The sequence below is a fragment of the Physeter macrocephalus genome, chromosome 2 (genome assembly GCF_002837175.3).
Source record: "Physeter macrocephalus isolate SW-GA chromosome 2, ASM283717v5, whole genome shotgun sequence".
NCBI classification, from domain to species: domain Eukaryota; kingdom Metazoa; phylum Chordata; class Mammalia; order Artiodactyla; family Physeteridae; genus Physeter; species Physeter macrocephalus.
Window position 1 is genome coordinate 117,374,064 of NC_041215.1, and position 25,295 is coordinate 117,399,358.

Sequence of the window (25,295 nt, forward strand, 5' to 3'; positions counted from 1 at the left end):
CAGAATGAGAATTGACTGTAAATGGACACAAGGTTTCTTTTTGGTTTGACAGAAATGTTATAAAATCAGATTGTGGTAATGGTTGCACAATTCTATAATTTACTAAAAAAACCATTAAATTGTACACTTAAAATGAATGAATTTTATAACATATGAATAATACCTCAATAACTTTGCCCAAAATAAATGATTTTAAAAGTCAGAAAGGCAAATGTCAATTACAAAATTCTTCATGTATACCATTATTCAAAAATCATATAATGTGCTCCTTAAAATCAGAAAAGCTCTGTCAAAAAGCTCATGTGGTCTATCAGGTTTAATCATAATCCCCTAATATATTTCTGTTGCAGGAAGAAACTCTGAAAATATTTTTAAAGTTAAAATTTTAACTTTATTCTCTCATTCACTCAATTATTCAACAAACGTTAATTGAGTGCCTGTTATGTTCCCAGCACTGGGTGAGGTGATGGGTACGAGGTGATGGGTACAGTGGTACACAAACTGGCATCATCCTTCCACTCAGGGAGTTTTGTAATAATAGGAGAAACAGATATGAAACATATCAATGAACAAAAAGCTGGGGAATATGAGGAGGTAGGGAGTTTAGCTAAGAAATCAAAAGAAGTCTTTCCAAGATGACACCCCAAAGGGGAGAAAGAACAAACCATAGGAGGAATAAGGAGAGGAAGGTAATAGACAGAGGGGGAAAGATTTGTGAGGTTCATGAAGAGGAAAAGCTCTTTGTGTGTCCAAGGGGGTCAAAGACCACTATATGAGGACAAGATTCATTTGGAGAAATATCACAGAGACAGAGCTGTCTCAATAACACAGCTATTAATTGCAATCAGATTTTTCTAAATCAGATTCAACATTTTAATTTTTCTTCCAGTTCTGCCAAAATTCTAGGAATTCCGACACTGATTTGAAATAAACTAATGATGAGAAATTTTTATTATTTTTACTTGCGATACCTGAAAGAATTAGGAATGGTCTTCTGCTTGTAAAATGCACATATTTATTTACTATACTCAACAAGAAATAGTTGGTTTGATATGTGCTCTGCAAAGACACTGTAAGATAAGGATTAAAATTTTAGATAAAAAAATGAATAATATCAATTTATATGCATTTTAAGTTATGTAAAATAAATATTCATTTAGTTAATGGGTACTTGCTAAGTTCTTCTATGGGCCAGGCACTGTTCTTGGCATTTGAAATGTTTCAGTGAACAAAGAGGCCCTTGTGGAGCTTACACCAAATAGAGGTAGACAGAAAATAAACAACAAAAGTGAATACTAAATAAAATACATAGTATGCTGGAAGTGTAACAGAAAACAAACAGAGCAACGAGAGGAGGTTTGAGAGTGCTATAGATGAAAGTTGGTTGCATTTTAAATAGGATTGTCAGGGTATCTTATTGAGAAGGTCAATATTGAGTAAAGACACATAATGCTGCAAATAAGGTGAAGGGCATGGCCTGGAGTGGTCCCATGCAGCAGCCCTGGGCCCAAGGAGTAGCCACGTAGGAAATGGGATTTTAGAAATAAGGAGAGGTTGTGCAGGCCCTGGGGGCCCCTGCAGGATTTGAGGGTTTACTGGAATAAAATGAGGAGCCACAGGGGAAGGTGTTGAGCAGAGGAGTGACATAATACGATTTAAGTTTTAAAGGGATCACTCTTGCTGCTCAGGGAGTGGTGGGGACAAGTGTGGAGGCAAGGGAGGCCAGTTAGCAGGCCACTGCAGAATATAAGGGTCGGATAATGATGACTTTCAACAAGATTATTTGTAACTAGTCCTAAAATGCCTTCATCCCCTTTGCTGAAATGCATCAACAACATGTCAGCCATGCTGCTTCTGGTTTTTCTTACTTTAAAGAGAAAAACATTTTTTTTTTCAGTGTTTTCAATAACATGTAAATAATTTTGACCTAGTATAGATTTGGGTGGACATAGGTGTTTAATTTTCCTATGTTTATATTTTTCTTTCAGTTTTTTATTCACTAAGTACTTATAAAGCATCTAGTTACTGCAAGATGGAGTTACTGCTGACTTTACAGCTCTAATAATGACCACTTCTTTGTTGTACTGGATAAATAATGGTAGCCTCTATCAAAACTTCACGAAGGGGCTTCCCTGGTGGCGCAGTGGTTGCGCGTCCGCCTGCCGATGCAGGGGAACCGGGTCCGCGCCCCGGTCTGGGAGGATCCCACATGCCGCGGAGCGGCAAAAAAAACACAGCTTCATGAAGGAAACACAAAAAGTACTTTTTTAAAAACCCCAAAAAACCTTGATTCTTTTACTTGAAAACGAAAAACTTTGTTCTAGTCTTTATTTTTATCCCACCAAACTAATGTGCATTCACTTTTTTAAAAAGTTATTATAACATTTGTATTTCATACTCTAGTATAGTATTTATTAAATTTAACTCCTGGTCTTGCATATACAAATTGAGAGTTAATAGGCCATAATATTAATTTCCTCATCTATTAAATATGCAAATTTACAATATATGATTGCTAAGGTCCCACTTAGCTCTAAAATAAAGCTATAATTCCAAAAGCTGTATAAATGGATCACATTCCTTATAGTATCAGGGAGCATACAGGTATAATCAATTTTTATATTATACTATAAATATTTAAATATTTCATCAATAGCAACTTGCCTTGTATGTGAAGTTGTAAATGTCTAAGTAGTGCAGAAGAGTGAGTCCAATGAGGTAAGACAGACGGGATCTCTCTGGAAGAGGTATGCTGCAGAATTCCTTCATTGCATCTTCCAATTCGGGACTGGTCATATTAGCATCACAAGAATGCAACCAGAACACACTAGAAATAATCTACAAGTTGGAGGAAGAAAAATATTTTAGCTGTGAATCCTCTGAATCCACCTGTCCATTTTGAGAGGTTTTCTTATACTTTTAGACTTCATGTAAAAATAAGACAAATTACACTCAAAATCATATAAATTTTTTGTTTAAAGCACTAATTACTATCAGTAAACCTATAAAGAGTCCATAGTTCACCGGAAAGCTTAAGAAGTAAGATGGGAAAAGAGACAGAAAAAAATCCATAATGATTCCCAGATTTCTTGCCCGAACGACTGGGTGAATGACGACACCAGGAAAGAAAATTGGTTTGGATTGTTTGGGGAAATTACTAGTTTAAGACTTTTGCTCTCTCGGGAATTCCCTGGTGGCGCAGCGGTTAAGAATCCGCCTGCCAATGCAGGGGACACAGGTTTGAGCCCTGGTCTGGGAAAGATCCCACATGCCACGGAGCAACGAAGCCCGTGCGCCACAACTAATGAGCCTGTGCTCTAGAGTCTGCGAGCCACAACTACTGAAGCCCGCGTGCCTAGAGCCCGTGCTTTGCAACAAGAGAAGCCACCAAAATAAGAAGCCCGCGCAACGCAACGAAGAGCAGCCCCCGTTCACCGCAATGAGAGAAAGCCTGTGCGTGGCAACAAAGATCCAACACAGCCAAAAATAAATAAATAAAATAAATAACTTTTTAAAAAAATTGATAAACTTAAAAAAATAGACTTTTGCTCTCTTTAAAATTTTGCTCTTACTTTATTTAAATTGCATTTCATTTATATAATCATTTGAAGTTATAATCTTGTACAATAAACCCTGGGGTCCAGAGATGAAATGTGAAGAAAAAAGCCCAGAATCACACAATAATATGAATCAACCATCCTGGAGAGTAATGCTTGTGTGAAAAGTGATGTGTGACTATGGGAATTAAGATGGCAACTCTATTGCCACTGAGTTGAAATAAAGAAAAAGTTTATGAAATTCAAGATTCTAGAAACTTTTCTCTCTTTCCTTTTTAAAGTAATAAGAATGTTTGCTCTCTATTTACCTGCTTTTACTTACTAAACTGAACCTGCTCTTCAGAGGCCAAAAATGTGATATCTGAAATTAGATCTTAGGATCATATAAGTGAAAGGTGAAACCAAAGGGGAAAGAATTAATAAAGAAATATTAATTGCTGGGCTTTCCTGGTGGCACAGTTAAGAACTGCGCCTGCCAATGCAGGGGACATGGGTTCGAGCCCTGGTCCGGGAAGATCCCACATGCCATGGAGCAACTAAGCCCGTGTGCCACAACTACTGAGCCTGCGCTCCAGAGCCCATGAGCCACAACTACTGAGCCTGCGTGCTACAACTACTGAAGCCCATGCGCCTAGAGCCCGTGCCCCGCAACAAGAGAAGCCACCTCAATGAGAAGCCCACACACCACAACGAAGAGTAGCCCCTGCTTGCCACAACTAGAGAAAGCCCGTGAGCAGCAACGAAAACCCAATGCAGCCAAAAATAAATTTAAAAAAAAAAAAAAGAAAAAGAAAGAAATATTAATTGCTATAACAAGAGGAAGAAAAGTGAAGGTAAAGCAGTTTTAATTTTTGTTTGGGAGAACCAATTAAAATGACACAAACATAAATATTCCAAAGTCAGCCTAAAGGCTTTTAAAAAACTTTATCCCATACTGGAGAATAACTGGGTTGTGTTTAGAAATGACACACTCTGTCACATGTAAGTTTTGAATGGATGAGGTCTTAAGCGCTGAAATTCTGTTAGAAAATTTCTATGACACTTCCAGACAATGAACTTGGAAAAGGGGTAAAAGATAAAATATTTCAAGTGGAAAACTCTATTATCAGCCTATGAGGAAATAACATTACTCATTTTCACAGCAAAAAATGTTTACTATACCTCCAAACTTACCCAGAGTTCCCTTGACTGTATCTATTTTATATAGTCTGTCTTGTCTTGGGGCTTTTGAAAAATAAAAAGAAGTATTCCTTTTTATTTTAGTTTCAACAAATTGTAAATGGTCTTTTTTTCCCCCAATTAGATTACTGAAACTCGACTTTGATATCATCATAATAGAATGTGAAAATTTACCTCAGATAATGTGAATGTGATAATGAATATAAAGAATTACTGACGGCACCACTTATTTAAGAAAAGCATCTGGGGTAAAGAAAAGGAGAGGACAAAGGAGGCAAAGGAAGGGATAGGAAAAGTAGAAGGAAAGGAAGAGACAGGGATAATGTTCTTGCTTCAGGATTTTTCTTCTATTTTCGCTTAAGAATTAGGCCTCTAATTTTATCATTTGCATGGAAAATTCACCATATTTGCATGCAGCTTCTCAGTGTTTTACTGCTAAGTGCTCAACAAATACTAAATGCTATTTAAACTTTTAAAAAACTGGATGTAAATACAAACACATTCCACCCCACCTCAGCTCTGTTGTCAGGGATGGGAATGGCCAGCAAATTGTCGATACTCCTATTGGACATTCCTGTTCTCCTCAGTTCTTCTTTCAGCTCTTCAACATGTTTAAACATCTCTATTAACTGACCTGAAAAAAAACAAAACAAAACAAAACTCACATGTGGGTTGCAATGTAATTCTTTTTAGTCGTTCTAACATAGAGAAACCTTCTAGATAAAACATATAGTCAACATATATGCCTTGTGTCAGGAACAGATGTCTCTCAGTTTTGGCAAACTTTGCATCTTTAGGATCTATTTCTATCTGATTTAGACTTATTCCTATTATGATATTATTAACCTAAGGTAACAGATTGCTCTGGATTATAAATTTTCCTTAAATGTCTACAGCGAAAGGTTGATTCAAAGAAAATACAGTTTCCTCACAGACTTTGATCACACAATGTGCTAAATATATATTTCTACATTTGATTTAAAACATCACACAAATTCAAAATGCTTTTTAACCTTGGATCATATAATATTGTCAGCTTAGGACAAGGTTTGCTAAATCTGAAACATAATGCCACAGAGCACTTTTTCCTTAACTTTGCCCAGCACCTTACGGCTTATAAAGGGTTTCCACAATCATTATTTCAATTTTTAAACAGAATGTGTTTAACTCCAAACTCTTTTAGGACAGTTATTACAATTATTTCATATCTGGGTCATTCAATGAATAGCAAAAAATATTCTGACATTATTTTAGCAGATTGTGATCTCTATTTTGCAAATGCCTTTCAGTTTCTTTATGAAGTATCTCTCATGCAAATATACCTTCTTTATTTTTGGACTTAGTGCCCTTCCAATTTTGTGCTGCCTGTTGTCCAAAATTTTGAATGTCTTTCTTTTCAGTATTGAGGTATTACGCAAAGAATAAATGTACTGCATGATGCATAATGCTCAGAATACTAATATGAGGTTCTGAATCGATATTTCTGTAGACAGCAGCGCATCTTTATTTTTAAAATCAGATTATTCTCACGGAAGTAAATAAATTTCATCCTTGCTCTTGCAAAAGACTATCTAATGCACTTTAATATATCAGAGAAATAAAAGGTGAATAGTCTAACTAGTTAAATTTTTGAAGACATTTTTCTGTGAAACCAAATTTCGCTGTTTCATTCTCTGCTGGCTTGCTGTGTTGTTTATTTTAGACAAGTAACCATATTTGAAAGCTTCAGGTGTCTCATGTATAAGGGCAGATACAAAGTAGGTTTGGTTAGGAACTTCAAAAAAGCCTTTTCTAAACTGCAGCATGAGAATCACATGCATTTTAATAAGACAGCATTTAAAATATGGATGGGGAAACACCTGGTTTTTCCAAGGTGTCTGCACTGTTATTGACATGCAGCACGGCGTCTATCATCGGCATTAACCGTGTGATATTTTCCAAGTAATTCATTTGCAATGCCTGTTCTAGAAACCTGGAACAAAGCAGAAGAGGAGAAGAAATTGAACTAGGCATATCAATAATTATTTGAGAAGGGATTTCACCAAGGAAGAAGACAATGGAAAAACTTACCAATCCATATCTAAATTAATTTTGCTTGGATCCCCAGAAAGCAAATCCCTCAGTTTTTCAGATAGAATATTGTCATGATACAGTAAACTGGTGGCTATTTCGGTGCTGAATTCTGCTGCTTTGAGGAGTTGCACATGAAACGCACTCTCTTCACACAGGTTCCCAAAGTCCATACTAGACAGCTGGCACATTTTCTCTAGTGAACTGAAAGTTTCAGGTTCACAAAGAAGTTTGGTCAAGTTTCGAAGTTGAGACAGCTTTCGAGAGGGGGAAAGATGGGAAACATTAGTTATATTATTCTAAATATTTATTAGTTGATAATAAGCAACCAAAATTGATTTACTTCCTAAAAACATTTTGCTTATGTGTTTAGTGAGTTGGCATTTGGCAACAGTTTTACCACAAAGCACTATTTTCTATCATTTGAGTTTACTGTTCTCTTAAGAATTTTATAAAATTTTTGGACCTGTTAGACCTCTTTCTCAAATGTAGTCATATCTTGTAGATTCACAGGTTGAAAAGATGTAGTTTAGTTTTATCTCATTTAAATCACAAATACTTAAACTAATTTTATATTTTAGTTTATTTTTTAAATCACGTGTAAGGGCAGATAGCAAAGCAGATTTGGTTTGGAACTTCAAAAAAGGTTTTCTTCACACCCACTAGGATGCCTACTATCAAAACAAACAAACATACAAACAAACGAACAAATAAATAAATAAAACCAGAAAATAACAAGTGTTGGCAAGGATATGGAGAAATTAGAACCCCTGTGCACTGTTGGTGGGAATATAAAATGATGTAGCTACTGTAAAAAAATAGTACGGTGAGTCTTCAAGAAAATTTGAAATAGAATTAACATATGACTCAGCAATTCCACTTCTAGGTATGTACTCAAAAGTGTTTATTGAAAGCTGGGTTTTGAACAGATATTTGTAGACCCATGTTCACAGCAGCATTATTCACGATAGCCAAGAGGTAGAAGCACCCCATGTCCATTGACAGATGAATGGATAAACACAATGTGGTAAAACACATAAAATGGAATATTATTTCGCCTTAAAAAGTAAGGAGATTCTCTCACATATTATAACATGGATGAGCCTAGAGGGCATTATGCTAAGTGATATAAGCCAGTCATAAAAAGACAAATACTGTATGATTCCACTTACATGAAGTACCAAGCACAGTCAAATTAATAGCAACAGAAAGTAGAAATGCAGGTGCTAGGGACTAGGGGGAGAGGGGAATGAGAAATAGGTGTTTCACGGGTAGAGGATTTTAGTTTTGCAAGATTAAGAGTTCTACAATCTGTGTGTATTTAACACAATTGAACTGCACAGTTAAAAACAGTTAAGGTGGTAAATTTTATGTTATATGTATTTTATCACAAGTTTAAAAAAATTAACCAAAAAAAGACTTTTAAAAACTGCACATGAGAATCACATATATTTTCAAATATGGATTGGTATATATCTTGTTTTTCAAAAGTGTCTGTACTGTTATTGACGTTATCTTCTATCCCCTTACTTACTGAGGGAAACTTTTGTTCTATGGAGTGCTTAAGTGGCCTAAAATCCCATACTCAGAGAAAAAGGAGAAAAATGAAAATCAACTACTTTCTTACGCAAGTATATTCCTCCTTGCAGTTCACTATGCTCTGTGTGTTCTGAGGATATATCCCCAAGTCATACTTCCTGGGGTAAAAAATTATGCCTCTGGGGAAGCCAGTTCTGTTGTGCTTGGAAGCAACCCTAGAGCTACTCTTTTTAAGAAGTGAAATAATTTGGAGAAACATCTAAAGAAGCAAATATGTGTCATTCATTGCAGCTGAGTGTCTAATCAGAAGTTGCATTTTGACAAATGAATTATGATACAGGAAAATGTTCAGGAATATTTCTTTGCCTATGTCAAATGGGAAAGGTACAATGACGTGTCTTGGATGAGAGATTTATAGTAACTACACGTAGGCAGTAGCAATTAAACACCAATCATCTTAGACAGTAAAAATCATTGGTCTACTTTCCACTGTATTTAATATTCGAATTGACTTCTGGTTTTGAACTATCTAAAATGGTTTCATATGTATTAAAATTCTACTTATTAGTCTTATTACTATGAGAAATTTTCCATTCTGTAATAAACCCAATCATTTTACCAGATGTAACTGTATGTCACTTGTTCCTTCCTTTGGTTTTCCAAATACTAGATAAGATTAAACTTCTAATGAATAGAGCCCAACCTCTCTGCCAGTGACTTCTATTTTGGTGATTTCTTAAATAAAAAGATAAATACTGGGAGCCCAATTAATTTTGTTAATTGAGCTTTTAAGGGTGTAGTAAATTTGAATGACTTTACTCAGTAGAGACTGAAATATATTTTTTAATTGCAAGTTTGACATACATGTAACAAGAAACCAATAAAAGTCCATAGAGTATAATCTTGGCTTGATAAAAGATATAGAAGGAGAAATTGGAAATCTAGCCATGTTACTGAAGTAGAACTGGTCCTCTGAAATAAGAATTTAATTCAGGGTTAATAGTGTGGCCTGCACTGTGAGGCACACCCGCCAAGGAGCAACATCATGGTCATTTACTATTTGTCATTGTTTACTACTTTCTTCTAAAAGCAATACATGCATTAAACTTTTAGAAACGTCATAGATCATTAGTAATCAACATACATTCAGAGAATTATAATTATCTCTTCAAAAGTATGTGTCAAGCCCAGATTACAGGTTTGTCACAGCCTCATGTATCACGAAACTGGTCTACAAAGTAAGGGCTCAGGCCTAAACTTGAACAATGACCCATAACTAACTCCACGTCCAGCTGTGACTGAATTCCCTAGTGCCTATGGTTCCGAATGCATCTGAATCAGAATCGTAAGTAACATGATGGTGTAAACTTCAAAATACTGTATGTGTAAAAATGCTGAAACTGCAACCTCCTGGGCTCTTAGCAGGTAAATGAAAGGAAATGACACCTATTTAAAAATGTAAAGGTATTACAATATAAATAGTGTCCTATCTGTATTTCTGCTTAATATACAGAAAATTCATTTTATGAGTATTTCCCCAGTCAGGAAGTTATCCTTCCCACCAGAGAGACTAGAAATAAAAGAGGAGAAAACAGACGATGAAGGGAGGAGAAAACTCTAAAGTTCAAGAAGAGTAGAATGTTCGGGGCTAGAAAAGAAAAAAAGTCACCAAAGAATGACAGGCATTTGGCATTTTGGAGGGTCTAAACCTTCTGAGAAATATCATGAACAAAAATGTTAGGGTGGGCCCTAACTCACTGTCACAATCAAGATACCAATTACGAAGGAGGACAAAGCAGGGAAGTAAAAGCATCTCTTCTTACAAAACTCTAGGAGTCTGTCTTCATTCTTTCAATGATATGTACTGAATATTTTCCATGTGTCAGACTGTGCCAGGTGCTGAGAGTACAGAGTAAAGTGACAGACTTAACCATGTTCCTATGGAGCCTGTAGTCCTGGAATGAACGGGTTCTGTCAATTGCAAATAGCAGCCATGCTTGTTGTAAATGACAATAGATTTCCCACCTAAGGGACAGGATTGTAGTTTATTTCCACTTCTGTGGCTTCTTGAACCTTTTTCATAATGTAACCCACAAGGGGAGCAGTATACTCAAAATGTGGATGCTGTTTTAAGTTATCCTTAGCTCCATTCCCATACCATTATTGTAAATGACTGAGAATGTGCTGTTTCCATTTCCCAATGTACATTGTGTGCTGCTCAGTTACTTTGCAAGTTGAGAACTACAATGAGTAATCGCCCAGGGCGATTACTGGTGATTACATCACCAGGGCTCTACTTTTAACACCATCATTTGTTCACAAATTCATGAGTCAAGTCTTAAGATACTACTACGTGCCAGATGTGAGACTTTAGAGATGCAGAAGGCATAATTTCATCAGATTTTACACTCTAGTGAGGGAAATAGACCCTACATATACAATGAGCTATAATGCTGAGTAGTAAATTCCAAAAGCCAGAAATCTCACTGTAATCGGAGATTCCTCTTCCCTATGCCTCACACCTCACTGGCTGCCAAGTTGTGTCAACCCACCTCCTGCAATGCTCTTGAAATTCTTTTCCTTCTATTCTCTGCCACTGACATAGTGCAGGACCTCTCTTTTTGCTTAGGTTACTACAAAAAAATCACCTACTTGTCTTTCTTCCTATCTGTCCTCCATAATTCTCCTAGAGAGATCTTTTCCTAAAATGCAGAATTCGCCTTCTTCAAATTCACAATTTTCAGGATCAGATTCAAACTCCTTGACTAAACATAAAGAGGCCTTGGGGATCTGGGTCCCCTTTCCTGCCTCTCTCATAGGGATCTTGTGCTCCAGCTGGACACATAACTCCAGGTAACATATATCTGTCCTTCAGGTTCACACCTCTGCCTTCTTACCAACGCATGTCTCTATGTCTGGAATGTAAGACTATAACCTAATCCTATACAGCCTGCAAGACTCAGAGTAAGGAGTATCTCCTCCATGAAATTTCTTCTCTCCACCCTCATGCTCTGCAATCTGAGTCAGATATGCCACCTCCATATACAGAATCCTGTCCATCCACATACCACAACACTTATCTCACTGTGTTATAATCATTGGTCTGCTTTTCCATCTCCTCCACTGGATTGATTATAAGGATTTTGGGGTTAGAGATTATATCTTTTAAATAAACAGATTAGCATTATGGGAGCATAGATGATGGATGGAATGAAGGAATGGGTAAATATTACATGCATACAAAGTCATTATCCTGACTTGGAAACAGTGAGAAAGGAGATACTCTAATATTTTAAGAGTGACATTTAAACTTATCCTTGAAGGATGAGTAGGACTTTTCCAGATGAATGCATAACTTCCTTCTCATTTGCACAAACTAAGATAGTGCTAAATTAAGTACACTAGAAATTTTGATTCCTGTAGAAGACTAAGACTACAATGTAGGTAATCTAACTAGCATATCTATTTGTAATATACATGGACACATGTTTTGTATGCCTGCTTAATTAGACCAGGTTGACTATACAGCAAGTCATCCTGCTTGCTCTGAATAAACCAGTTCTAATTTTACTTTATCCCTGGCTACATAAATCCAATTAAACTGCTGTTCTTACTAAGAGAGCTGCTTTCCAAATTTAAAGGGTTATTTAAGAAAGAGAGTGAATTTCATGATAACCTGCGTACTGTATGTATGAGCTAAACAAAGAATAAGAGACAAACACCAACCAATTCAAACTTCAGAGTTAACATTTTTCCCATTGCTTTCCCTCCCTTTCTTCAATATCATACATTTTAATATGATCACAGTATTAGTTTCTGCTTCTGATGATAATAATACAAATAAAGTAAGTCAACTTCTGAGATTTTTGTACACTGTGAAGTCTAAAACATCAGCTTTTAAATCAACTTTTATAGTTTTAAAAACTAGGGGCCTTCCCTGGTGGCGCAGTGGTTAAGAATCAGTCTGCCAATGCAGGGGACACGGGTTCGAGCCCTGGTCTGGGAAGATCCTACATGCCGCGGAGCAACTAAGCCCGTGGACCACAACTACTGAGCCTGCGCTCTAGAGCCCGCGAGCCACAACTACTAAGCCCACGTGCCACAACTACTGAAGCCCACACGCCTACAGCCCATGCTCCGAAACAAGGGAAGCCACTGCAATGAGAAGCCCACGCACCGTAACGAAGAGTAGCCCCCGCTCGCCGCAACTAGAGAAAGACTGTGTGCAGCAACGAAGACCCAACACAGCCAAAAATAAATAAATAAATAAATTTATTTAAAACAAAAAACTAGGGACATTTCAAGTTAGGAATCAAATTTTTAATGCTTTTTCAAATCGTGTAGCTTAATGAGACAACGACATCAGGAGCTAGCTATTCCTTTACGTATTGCATTCTGTAATTAGTCCCTTATGGGTCATTTCAGACAGAGATATCCACTGATTAGAAACAAAATACAATTATGTAGCACCAGAACTCTTGTCACCCTTTTTCTAGCATTAATCTAGACTCAAAATAGAACCAGTATTTTAAAAAATACAGATTTAAAACTTAAATTACAAATATATCTTGCCAGAGAATTACAAGAAGTTTTTGAGGTTTTGTTTTTTTTTTCTTTCATGGCTTACTTTTGATTTCAAGACTTCAGGAACTAGAGGGAAATAATCCTCATAGGAACCATTTTGAAGAAAAGATTTTTTAAATCGAATTGTAGAGTGCAGCAGTCTTAAATTTTCTGTAAAGGAGGAGAAAAGAATTACCTTATGTGAACTCCAAGGTCATCTAGGAAACCTATTTGAAAGACACCTTTATCCTAATTTATTACTAAGTTTTTCCTAAGATAATAGCCTATTTCAATCTAAATATAAAATGAATGAAAATTTAATCTTTCCTTGAACCATGGAGACGATAGAGTTCATTATTTTTAAAATATTCATAGATATTCTGCTTAGAGACAAAAATATTTCCAGCAAACGTGCTATACAGTTTTGGTTCTTGGTGAACTGAACATGCTTTTATTTCGGATGTACTATTAACTTGAAGTGTTTGAGAGAGAACAGGTTGTATAATCACTGTGACACAAATATGCCCTTCCAATCTTGATTAATTCATGTCCGGTAAACAGAGACCACACTTAAATATCTGTTGTGCTATTTGCTTGCCATTAAGTCTCAAAAAGCTATTTTGGTGTAGGAACAGTGAATGTATATCTCCTACAAAGTGTAAGAAAATAGATGTTTTATCTTTAAAAAAAGGAAAAGAAATATTTGATTAAATGCGATCTTCATGGTTAAAGTGTGTAAGGATCAGAAGTAAAAATAGTCTGCTACAAAAATGCCTTTCTTTATGTAATTTACATCTGCTTTTGGAAGTCTACATTATCCTTCTTCATTATTTTTTGACAACTAATATCATTAAGGGCATAGAAAATGTCATGGAGGGCTATGTGAACTCCTAACTCTGGAGACTTGGAAAGTTTATCCAGGTGGCCATTAACACATCTGTTATCTGGCCATTATACATTAAAGTTTGTCCAGGTGGCCAGGTGGTACTAGCAGCAGGAACAGGAGTAATAATATAATAATATGATTAGACAGTCCCTTTATATATCAAACCACTGAAACAGATGCATATGGAAACTAAGATTTTTAAATTTTCTTTCTTTTTTAAGCCAACATAAGATTTACTATTTTAGAACAAAATTACAAACCATGAGTAGCATTTTGACTCTTAAGAAGAGTATTACCTTTTGATCCCCTGGCCAAATTGTCAGTGACATTTCTCACACATTCCAAGTAAGGAATATAAGGACTATCTACTGATATATTTAAGAGGGCATCTTCAAAGTTTTCCAGTATTAGGAGCCTATAGAATTAGAAAAGAATATATAAATTAAGTCATATAAAAATAAAGCAAAGCCATTTTGTTGACATCATGTGAGTCCCTGGTGGTTTGGCATTGGTTGATTTGAGCATTGAAGTACTGTGAAGTAGAACATCTTCCCCCATCCAGCCCAGCTGCACAATGGCAGCACTACTCTGGATTCTCTAAGTATTTATCTTTTCCATGGGCATTATCTCTATATTTCATTATTTTAATATCCAATCATAAGTGATCTTAAGATCACTTCTAGGCACATTTACGTGAAAGAAAAATCACTGGGCTAGGGTTGCCAGATAAAATACAGGAGTCCCAGTTAAATTTGAATTTCAGGTAAATAATGAACAATTTTTCAGTACTAGTATGTCCCATGAGTCTTGTATGTCTCCTTCCCCTCCCCACCCCTCCCCTCTCCTTCCCTTCCCTTCCCTTCTCTTCTCTTCTCTTTTTTCTTGTCTCTTTCCTCTAAATCTGGCAACCCGCTCTCTGGGCTTCAGTTTCCTCTCTTGTCAAATGATCTGCTAGGTCCCTTCCACCTATAATATTCTCTAAATAATTTAAATTCATTTAACTGTGATTAAAAAGAAATGGTAGAATCCGAATGAACAATATAAGCTCCTTTTTTTTCTTTAAACAACCAATTCAGAGTTCCCAAATTAACCACTTTCTGGTTTCCTTTCAAATTGACTGGCATGTGAGGACATAGTCTAAGATTTTTGAGGCATACATATGTGAGTGAGTAAACATGTGTATGTTACGCATGCCCTGTCACTTCAACTGTGAGGCTGCATCTCTACTTATTTTGTAATTTTTTCCCTTAGTGTCTACTATTGAATGTTATGTACAGCAGAGATAGAACAAGTATCAATGGTTTATTTGGGAACCATCTATTTTGAATCAAACAGCACAACACACAAATGAACTAGTTCTATTGGATATTTAATTTATATTTAATTCAAATACTAATGGAAGAGACTTACCCTGGCATAGCTAGTAAACATGTAGGACAATGTTTGCATTAACACTAAAGAAGTCTCAGGGTGTTTACATGTGAGTTAATGACGCTGGATCTTTGAGGAAGTTTAACAAGAAAAAAAATCTATGGCAAGAAAAGTCCCTAACTTGGCAGTCAGAGCACAGTTAATTGGTCAGATGGCCGACTCTCATTTAAATACAATCCACAGCCTCCACGTTTAAAAAAATTGCACCCATTCCTGAGGCTTCTTGCTTTTGTTTAGGCATTTCCTTGACCAGAGACTCTCCTCTCAGTATTACCTCTCTTTCTTTTGTGTTTGTCTTCCTCTTTGTCTTAATCATTATAGCCTTGAGCCATTTCCATTCTGGTGCTGTGCTCAGTAGCAAAATACCGGTCTACCTTTCCAGATGAAACGGCACAAGAATGGTGAATGGTGAATTTTCAAGCTTTAAATAGAAGAATGTTGGGCTAAAAGTGACCCTGAAATATCATTTAAGCATTATCTTAGTTCCGTAAAGAACATCTGATTGCCAAGATTTTTGAGATGAGATTTAAGATACACCAAAAATTAAGATACATATGTGCCACTGTTTTGGCGTAAACATCCAAGTATTCCTTTAAACGATTTAATTTATGTATTCTTTATATAAAAATCTCACCTACTTCTCAAGAATGGTTACAACTAAAGATAAGCTTATGGATGTATGCATGCACACACACACAACACAATAAAAAATAATTAACTTTAGTGCAAAAATAATGAGGGAGAAGAGCTTTGAGGAAAAAAATATTTTTGAGCAGCTTTCTTTATAAAATTCTGGACCATAAACATTTTTATCTCATGCCAAGTACTGCCACTCTATGATTATTTTAAAGTGGGGAGGGAAAGGAAGTCCAAAGATAAGAAATCCCTTAATTGCATCAATCTCAACAAGAGCCATCTTAAAAGTATTGAATTCTTTCTAATAAACCGTTAGCTAGCTGTCAGTAACCAACTACATTTGCTGTGGAATTTTCAGGTCTGAAGCGCTAACATTATCAATACTATGGATGCCCCAAGGCTCTGATAAAGATACCTGGCTTCAGCAATAAGCATCCAGTTGTCTCAATTCAGAGGTGTTGATATATATATATATATCTATATATATATATCTATATATATATCTTTATTGGGAGTATAATTGCTTTACAATGTTGTGTTAGTTTCTGTTGTACAACAAAGTGAATCAGCTATAAGTATACATATATCTCCATATCCCCTCTCCCTTGAGCCTGCCTCCCACCCTCCCTATCCCACCCCTCTAGGTGGTCACAAAGCACCGAGCTGATCTCCCTGTGTTACGGAGAAGCTTCCCACTAGCTATCTATTTTACATTTGGTAGTGTATACATGTCAGTGCTACTCTCTCACTTCGTCTCAGCTTCCCCTCCTCGCTCCCCGTGTCCTCAAGTCCGTTCTCTCCATCTACGTCTTTACTCCTGCCCTTTCACTAGGTTCATCAGTACTGTTTTCTTAGATTCCATATATGTGCATTAGCATACGGTATTTGTTTTTCTCTTTCTGACTTACTTCATTCAATTCAGAGGTTTTTTAAAAAAAATTATTTTTCTGGCTATACAGAGAATGTGTTTAAAAGACTTGATTATTTGGAACATGGAATCCTGTCTGGGGTAAAATTGCCTAGAGCTGTGAGATTGCTCTTGGGAGAAGCATCTGGTTCAGCCACCTTAGAGGAGGAGAGATGTGGGAGCAGAAAGAGGAGGTGGTTATTGATGGAAGGATTTTGCCTAGAATTACCCAGAGTTGGGGAACTTCTCATTGAATAATAGAAAGTTTAAAAACAATTGCATAGATTTTATTTTAGAAAAAGAAATGAATGGTTAAAAGTTAGTCCTATTATTTGTTTTTATTTGTACACATTTCCATTAGCACAAAAATATATCCTTTGGGACTAAAGTTAAAGAATTTCAATAGTGTAATTTATCAGGCCAAAACAACCTTTTACATAACAAGCCACCTAGTCTCTAAATTTGCCTGAACTATATGCATTTACTTCAGCCAGCTTCTACCATAACTATTACAGTTACTTCAGAGAACTGCTTATATTAATGGTCATTAGAAGCTAAGGTAACTAACTGCTGTTACTTCCACTGCCTATTCCTGAGACAACGTATTTACATGCCCCACAAAGAGTCCAAAATTAAATTACCTACAAACAGTTGTGGCTACCTGAATACCACTGAAGCAAACAAAGTTTGCATTACCTTGAGTGAGCATACAAAATATGTTGATTTTTTAAAACCGAAATAAATAGTAATGTAAAAAATTGGAGATTTCTACATCTTTCATGATGAAAGACCTGAAAAGAGTTGGAAATTGGGCCTCCAGCTAGATTTTCCTCATAGACATAAGGTAACCAATCCAGAAAGAACATGTGGGATCTAGTTATACAATCTTAGAACTGAAAAACAGATCCTCCGGTTGCATTATCCGAAAGTATCATTGAATAATACCAAAAAATAAGTTTCAACTTTACTGCGCTTCAACTGTATCTTTTTCTTTGGTCAGTCAATAATTGATTTTTCTATTCCATGGCCTTATATACTGATAAAAGAATTATGTTTATGAATTGTTTTGATGGCTTATTCAGCCAAGTTACTTACCAGTTTAGAAACAAACCAACAAACCAACAAAGACTTACTGTGCAGCCAGGCTGCTTGGGGATAGAGACTGTCCATCTTCCTCACTCCACACATGTGTTGTATTATCAGAGCCACCTAAAGTGATAATATTTATATAGGAGAATATTTAACATTTCCGTAAAGGATTTATTTTTCTAAGCAAAAATCATCCCAGGTCAAATTAATGGGAAAAAAATGCAGGAAGTCTGCAGAATTTTTCTCCAAAGGATTTTACAAGAGATGTCTAAGCTCTTTCAGTTGGAAACATTTAAGATATTGATAGGAAATAGATGCCTACTAATTGAAATAATTCCAATGGTCAAGCATATGCATTTCAAACTAATTACTTCTCTGTGCATCAAACCACTGCATTATTTTATCCTAAGACCTGTATGCATAGATGACTCTTAAATATCATAATGCAAATTGACTACCCCATGACTTCTTAATCAAATGAAGCCAATTCAGTCTTATGGGTCACTGGATTTTTTTGTTTGTTTGTCTCGGGTTGTCTAGAATGTAGCCGTAGGAAACATCTACCATCACTAATGTATATTTTCTATCTTTCAAAAAGCAGCAAGTGATTTCAACTGAATGCAGCTGTGAATGCAAATTGGCTAATGTTAACAGAACCATTCTGAGTGGTCTCAAATAATATGAAAGTTTGGAGTGTGGAAAGCAATCACTAAGTTGGGTCTAATGGAAACCATACGTGAAGATCAAATTCAACACACAGAATTGTCCCCAGAAGTTAAACAGGTTCCTTATTCTGTTTGCTGCATAACATTGTATTGTTAAAGAGTAAGTGTGCAACATTCACATGCAAAATTGAAAATGAAATACTTTAAACAGCTACTACATAAATAAAAACATCAGAAATCCAGTGCTTTCATTCGGCCCCTTTAAGGAAACGGTATTACTTAATTTCAGTCTTCCCTGTAGACACTACTAATTCCTTATAAATAATCCAGTAGTTTTAGTGCTGTCATTTTTTAACATTGGCCTAACCATTTTCAATAGGATATTTTATTGCCAGCTTTAACGCTTCTCCCATTGTCTCTAGTTCGCGTGTTCTAAAGCCTTCTAAGAAGGTCCTAGCACAAAACTAGGAAACCATCTGTACTTTTCCCACGCTGATCATTTTGTTTAAGCATGTGTGTAAAAGACTCACAGAATTAAAGACCTGCTTGTCTACGTCTGTATCAGTCATGTCTGAGTAATGTCTGCTCTGTCCCTAGTATCTGGCAGAGTGGCTTTTTTCAGTTTTCCTCTCTGGCAGAAGGGAGTTCTCTGCTCTGCTCAGGATGCAGCTAAGTATTATTGCTCTAATGATAGCAATGCATTAGTGAGTGAAAGGACCAAGAAGAAGATACCCAGAATAAATAAACCTATTATTGGTAATATAACCTATTAATGGTAATACCTATTATTTATTGGCATCCATATATAGAATAATCCAGGATAGGACTCTGGAGACTTATGCTTTTGCAGTGTAAAAGTATATAAAACCATTTTCCCAAGATCATATCTTGCTCACTTTGAATTCCTATGTGATGCTGAGCAAGCTCATTAGCATTTGTATTCTATATGGTTATGGAGTGTCTCTTCCTCATCACACTATTCAAATGAATAACTAATAGAAATTAACTTTATACATATCAATTATAGGCTTGACCTTGCTGTTAAGTATGGACTTCTCCCTCTGGCCACTTTTCATTCTGGACTCTGAGGTGTCTGAGAAGAAATACTGTATTAAATAGGCTTTAATGAAGTGGAAATTGTTACAGACCTTTAAAAAGTCAGATTTTACTTTATTTGTAGAATTAGGCATATATAAAATGGGTGCCCAAAGACATAGAAAGAAATCCAGTGCACAGATAACCTCTTTCACCAGTAAAGATTGCTTTCTGTTTTTAAAGATGTAATTTCATGTAATTTACTACTTTGCAAAATAGCAAACTTCAATGAGTCAAAAAGGTAATCTTTGCTCAAAACTCAGTTTTATAAATGAAAATACTAAACTGTGAAGTAGGGATCCTCAGTGGGGTGGAGCTGAGAATTAGACTCCTTAAAACAGGAAGTTAGGAGATAAGCTTCTTCCCAAGTGTTTATTAGCATCTCCGTAGTATCATGGTTGCTGAGGAGGCTTCTGAAAAAACCTTGAACTATGTTCATAACCAGGGTTGAATCAGAGCTAGACATGGGGTGGGGAAGTCTGAATTAGAAATAGACATGTGGTGTGGAGAGGAATGGGGCAATGGCTATCAAAAAATGTATCATGTGAGAAAGAATCTGACACAAATAGTCAAACCCCATCAGTGGCTGAAAATGGAGCCATTCTGAGGTTTGGTGGTGGCAGGTACTTGTGTGAGCTATCATAGTGTGTGTATATGTCCCAGATGGTAAATATGAGAGAGGCCATCTAACAAAGAGCTTGGGGACCTGGCTTTGGGCTTAGACAGATCTAGGCTCTAAATCTCAGTTCAGTCACTTGCTGGATGTATAACACAGGCAAAGTGCCCAGCCTCCCTTTGCCTCAGTTTCTTTGTCTGCAAAATGGGATAATAACTATCTCATAGAGTTGTTTTGATGATAGAAGGGACTTAAGATAATAAAACATTTATCACTGACACAAAAAATACTACCCTTTTATTTTTCTTTGAAAGAGAGGAGTGAGATCCTCAAAGCTATCTGAGCCCTGTCATGCATTAGAGAGAACCCAAGCAACTCTGCTATAAGAAACCATACCACTCCAGTTTACTGAGTGTAAAGCCAAGGGAAGAAGTATGTTCACAAATACTGCTAAACACCATGGAGACTAAGCACGGGTTGCTTGGGCAACGTGGCAGGTATCTGTACTTCAAAACAAGTTTGAGTTTCCTGAAGGATTCCCAGAAATACCTGGAAGGATTTTTCAAAGGCCATGAAATTTCTGCTCAGGCAGGTAGGCAGGGGCTTAGGGTTAATGACTTAGGAATTGACATTAATGCTGCTGCGTTGGTATCCTCAGACTGAAAAATTCACACGTGTAGGAAATTAAAAAACAAACAAATATAAGCACATCTAATTTTAAAAATAAAAGCACATTTCCTTGATGTATTTCCTTGTCATCCTGACTATCCAATGGCATGGCTTAATACATGCCAAAATCATTAGCATATTCATAGACATGAGACATGGCCATTGTTAAGTACTGAAAATTGAGTTAGTTGTACTGTTCAACAGAAAAAAGTGTTCTGCTGCCTCAGTTAATGACAGGTTCTTTTGCTTCTAAGGCTCTGAGGAGCTTCTGTCCTTTGTAAAAAAATTTTCAACTTCATCCCTCTACTTTACAATTACAAGGTGTGAGTCTGAAGATGAAAAGGAAAAGAATGGTAGGAGAGCTTGAAGTTCTCAAGTCTTTAAAATGAAAATACAAAAATATACAGAGGAAATAATTAGTGTTTTTTACTGTACTGTCTGGTTTTCTGGTCTGGACTTTTTTTAAAGTGCAAGTTTTTTTTTTAACATTAATGTTCGTCAAGACCATTGAATTTAACAACAATCAATCTTGCAAGCTAGCCATTAATTCTGTAATTGATGATATAAAAAATGTTCTAGACTAACAGAAATTGGTATCCAAGTGTATGTTAGACCCTCCTTCGAGAAGTCTTCAAAGCCTTTCCAAACCTGCTATTCATATGAAAACTAATAAAAATCTTGTAATAAATAATCAGGTTGTGACCTGATGCTCTCAGGACACTTATCAGTAATCCAAAGGTAAAGTCTACATATTTAAAAGCTGACAAACTCAGTTGAGAAAGCCTATTTCTAAATTCATTCAGGAGAGGTAAACGCTAAGGAAACATTTTACTTGGGAAGTACGGATTTGTTCCTTACAGCCCTAAATGTTTGTCTGTATATGGCTGTGTGTGTGTCTGTGCATTTCCATGTGTGTGGTATATAACGCTATCCTCTATATGCAAAGGTGATTTTTTTCTGATTCACTAGCAACATGCTATAGTTTGTCTTATACCTATAAGTGACAGTAGAGCTATACTGATCTATTCACGCACTGATATCCATCATGCATTTTCAAGATGGCTGGTTGAGGGGTATATTTTTACCAAAGACTCATCCTGACTAAAAAGACAAAATTTGAAAATGAGGGCAAAGATACTGCGATTCAGTGTAGGCTTCTGTTCAAAAAGTAGTGGTAGAAATCTACTTGCTGAGGCTTACTCCCTTACTCTGATATTTATTTTTCATACCAACTATAAACATAGCTTTATAATATAGCTAAGTGAGATCATTTTTACCAAAATAAAAATCCTAGAAAGTCACAGCCTCTTTTCTGGCCATTTCTCCTTGTCTCCAGACTTTGGTTATCTAAAGACCCAGGTTTAGTTGTAGCTTATGTCCCTACCTAAGAATAATACCATCCATAACTGATTACTTCACTTGTACTTTGTTTTTTATTTTTAATGGAACTGAATACAGAATTGCAACACAGAATTGAATACAGGAAGATGGAAATATAATACCTTGAGATGGGGAGTCCAGAGTGTAAAGCAGATGTTTAACAGATTTACTGAGAGTTCTGAAACCTTCGTTAGTTGTAACACGTGGATAAACCTTCTGCATGGCCAGCAGCGCACTAACAAGTTGAAAAACAATTAAACCAGATTGCATTTCAAGGTTTGCAGACAGAAACAAAAGGTTATTCAAGGAGAAAATAGCTACAGTATAGAAAAGTATTCTTATAACATAAGAAACAAGATGCTGCTTTTGTCCTCTAATTACTTGTTTGTCTGTTTATGCACAAAATCCCAACAAACTGTTCTTGAACCATACAGAGCACTTCAGGGTTCCAGGATTCTAAAACCTAAAAGGCCTTAAAGTAAGAAGTGAATTTCAAGTCATTTTTTTTTTCTTTGTTAAGACCTAAAAATAAGTGGTTAGAAATAGAAGCTTCCAGTGAAAGGATACTTCTTTTTTGTTTGTTTTTAATTAAAGGAAAAAATTAAATATTGGAAATTATTTTCATTAAAAATCAAGCCCAGATAAAAGATCCAGTTTCAAGAATAATTATTAATTAAGCATTTGATAAATATTTACCTTTACAAAGGTAAACAAATGGTAATGTTTTTGAAAAAAAATGGAGCTTGCCCTAATTAAAGACTGCATTCTATCCCCTAAATGGCCCACAGGCACTGCTCCAAGGGTAGCTCAAAATTAATATCCAGACTAACTGCCACTGTCTTCCTATGATTTTTATGTTATTAATAAGATGGGCAGTCTACACTGTGGATGAACAATCAGCAAATTCACTTATGCTGGAGTTCATTCCATATTTCAAAAAAACCAACTAGTGACTTAAGAAATGCCTTTTTTATCCCCTTATTGTCATTAGCACGTTTTAAAAATGTTAGCATTGTACAAGTATGTCTGAATTTCACAAATACGTGAGGCAATGCTTTAATATACATCATGAGTAGTAACTTAAAAGGCTTTGTTAAGGATTTGCCACTGTGGAGTTAAATGTAATACATACTAGGTGATAGTTTTTCCATATGTATCCTAATCAACTGAAGGCTCACTCCAGCAACAGCATGTGCATATACTTTCTACCATATTTTTGGAATTTTTAATATTTAAATTAAGGTCATTTTAATTTTAGCTCCCTAGCTATGAATGAAAATATTTAGAGAGCTAAGAGTATCCTCTAGTTTCTAGTAGATATGTGTCTATATATAAACATATATATATTTATAATTTTATTTACTTCTCTAATAGTTCCATAAAGTCACTTTCATTTGTTTTGTTTTATAGACAGGAAAACTAAAGTTCAAAAAGTTAAATAACTTACACGAGGTTATCCAAATAAATAGAACTGGTTCTGTCTAATTTCAAAGTTTATGTTCTTTCCACTTTATGTCTTGCCTCTGGCACTTTGCCCCAACATGGCCGGGAGGAGGACAGGACATTTCTGCACTGAGTCCACAGCACTGTTAGCTTGTTTTTACAGCTGTGTGTTTGGCCATCAGGGCATGGCTGTATTTTTTTTCATTTCTGCTCTATATACGTAACAGTCAATACCTCAGGCATTTTTATATTTTCCCCCAAGAATCTCCTGGTTCTCAGACTTTGAGTTACTTCTGAACCCTGGTCACCATGGAGACCAGTTAAATGTTCTGAAGTTGTAGATCTCTGCCAGCCTTCTCCCAGCTTGGCCTTCTGCTTGACTCAGCTAATCTGTTGTCTCAAAGTAACACCTTCAAAGACTGAACACTTGGCAATCTCATTGTAACTGTCAGCATTATTGTTATTAATATCATTAGTAAAAATGTCAGAAGACTTAATTCATCTTTTTCTAACAAAATGTGACTTAAAAATGACACCTGACCATCGTCCTCTCTGAAATCCTTTAAACTACTGATCAAAATACTTTTATTTCACTTCACTGATTTTGTTTTTCTGTCCTTTTCATCACATACAAATGGAAGTTATCCAAAACAAGTCTCCTTATATGTAAAGGTAATTTAAAAAGGAGTTTCTGTGATTCATATCTCAGCACAACTTCTTCCTCATAAATGGTGAATATCATGTATGTTTTTTCATATACAATTCTTGACTTTTGAGATTACTCATTTTTGCTCACCTCTGTCATAATCTTAACATTATATAATCTGGTTTTGGTGACTGAACTACACAACAATTTACAACTTTGCAAAATTGCTGGTGTAAATAACCTCAAAACCTTTTTATGGGGTTTATTTGTCCATATTACTTGATCAACAAAGAGTAAGATAAACCAATGATTTGATGATAAAATACAGTCATTTGTGAAGAATTTACAGATTTTAGTGATACTGTTAATTTAATAATAATAGTAAAGAAGATTTAACTTTAAAAAACTAGTGTGTGTTTCCTCTTTTATAAAATGGGGATATCTGTAGTCTCAATCTCAAAGCACTGTTGTGAGAATCAAATGAAATTAATGCAACAACATGAGGGCTTATTATAATGTCTTTGAACAAATATAAACTCTTGGAAGCTTACCAGAGAAGATGAGAAAACTCTTCTGGTACTTCAGACATTAGCAATGGAATCCACTGTGCTCTTAGTGACATATTAGAGAGGCAGTCTGGGTTCTGGAGTTAAAAAACCCAGGTTCAAACCCTCCTAGCTGCATGATCATCAAATATTTAATTTTTATAACCTTCTGCTATCTCACTTATAAAATAAATAATAGTTCTGTTGTAAGTTTCAATGTGATATATATAAAGGGCCCAGTAAAGTGTCTGGCATGTAACAGGCAGTCAGTAACTGCTAGTTGTTAATGTAGTTGTTGTTTTGTTTAATGCACATTTCCAAATTAGCTAGACAGCCAAAACCTAAGTATGTGTCCATCAAACTCTGAATGCTGGCCATG

General features: G+C 35.8%; 1 protein-coding gene across 2 annotated transcripts in view; it reads right to left on the reverse strand.

Moving 5' to 3' along the window:
• The window catches only part of ABCA12 (ATP binding cassette subfamily A member 12), a 191,964-nt gene that overhangs the window by 77,728 nt on the left and 88,941 nt on the right, over window positions 1–25,295 (reverse strand). For both annotated transcript variants that reach the window (XM_024124681.3, XM_024124680.3), the window contains exons 8-15: window positions 22,405–22,517; window positions 17,902–17,977; window positions 14,091–14,209; window positions 12,973–13,079; window positions 6,807–7,063; window positions 6,596–6,708; window positions 5,249–5,370; window positions 2,665–2,838 (exon numbers count right to left, since the gene is read on the reverse strand). In XM_024124681.3, coding sequence (XP_023980449.1) covers window positions 2,665–2,838; window positions 5,249–5,370; window positions 6,596–6,708; window positions 6,807–7,063; window positions 12,973–13,079; window positions 14,091–14,209; window positions 17,902–17,977; window positions 22,405–22,517 — 1,081 coding nt within the window. The remainder of the gene's footprint in view (window positions 1–2,664; window positions 2,839–5,248; window positions 5,371–6,595; window positions 6,709–6,806; window positions 7,064–12,972; window positions 13,080–14,090; window positions 14,210–17,901; window positions 17,978–22,404; window positions 22,518–25,295) is intronic.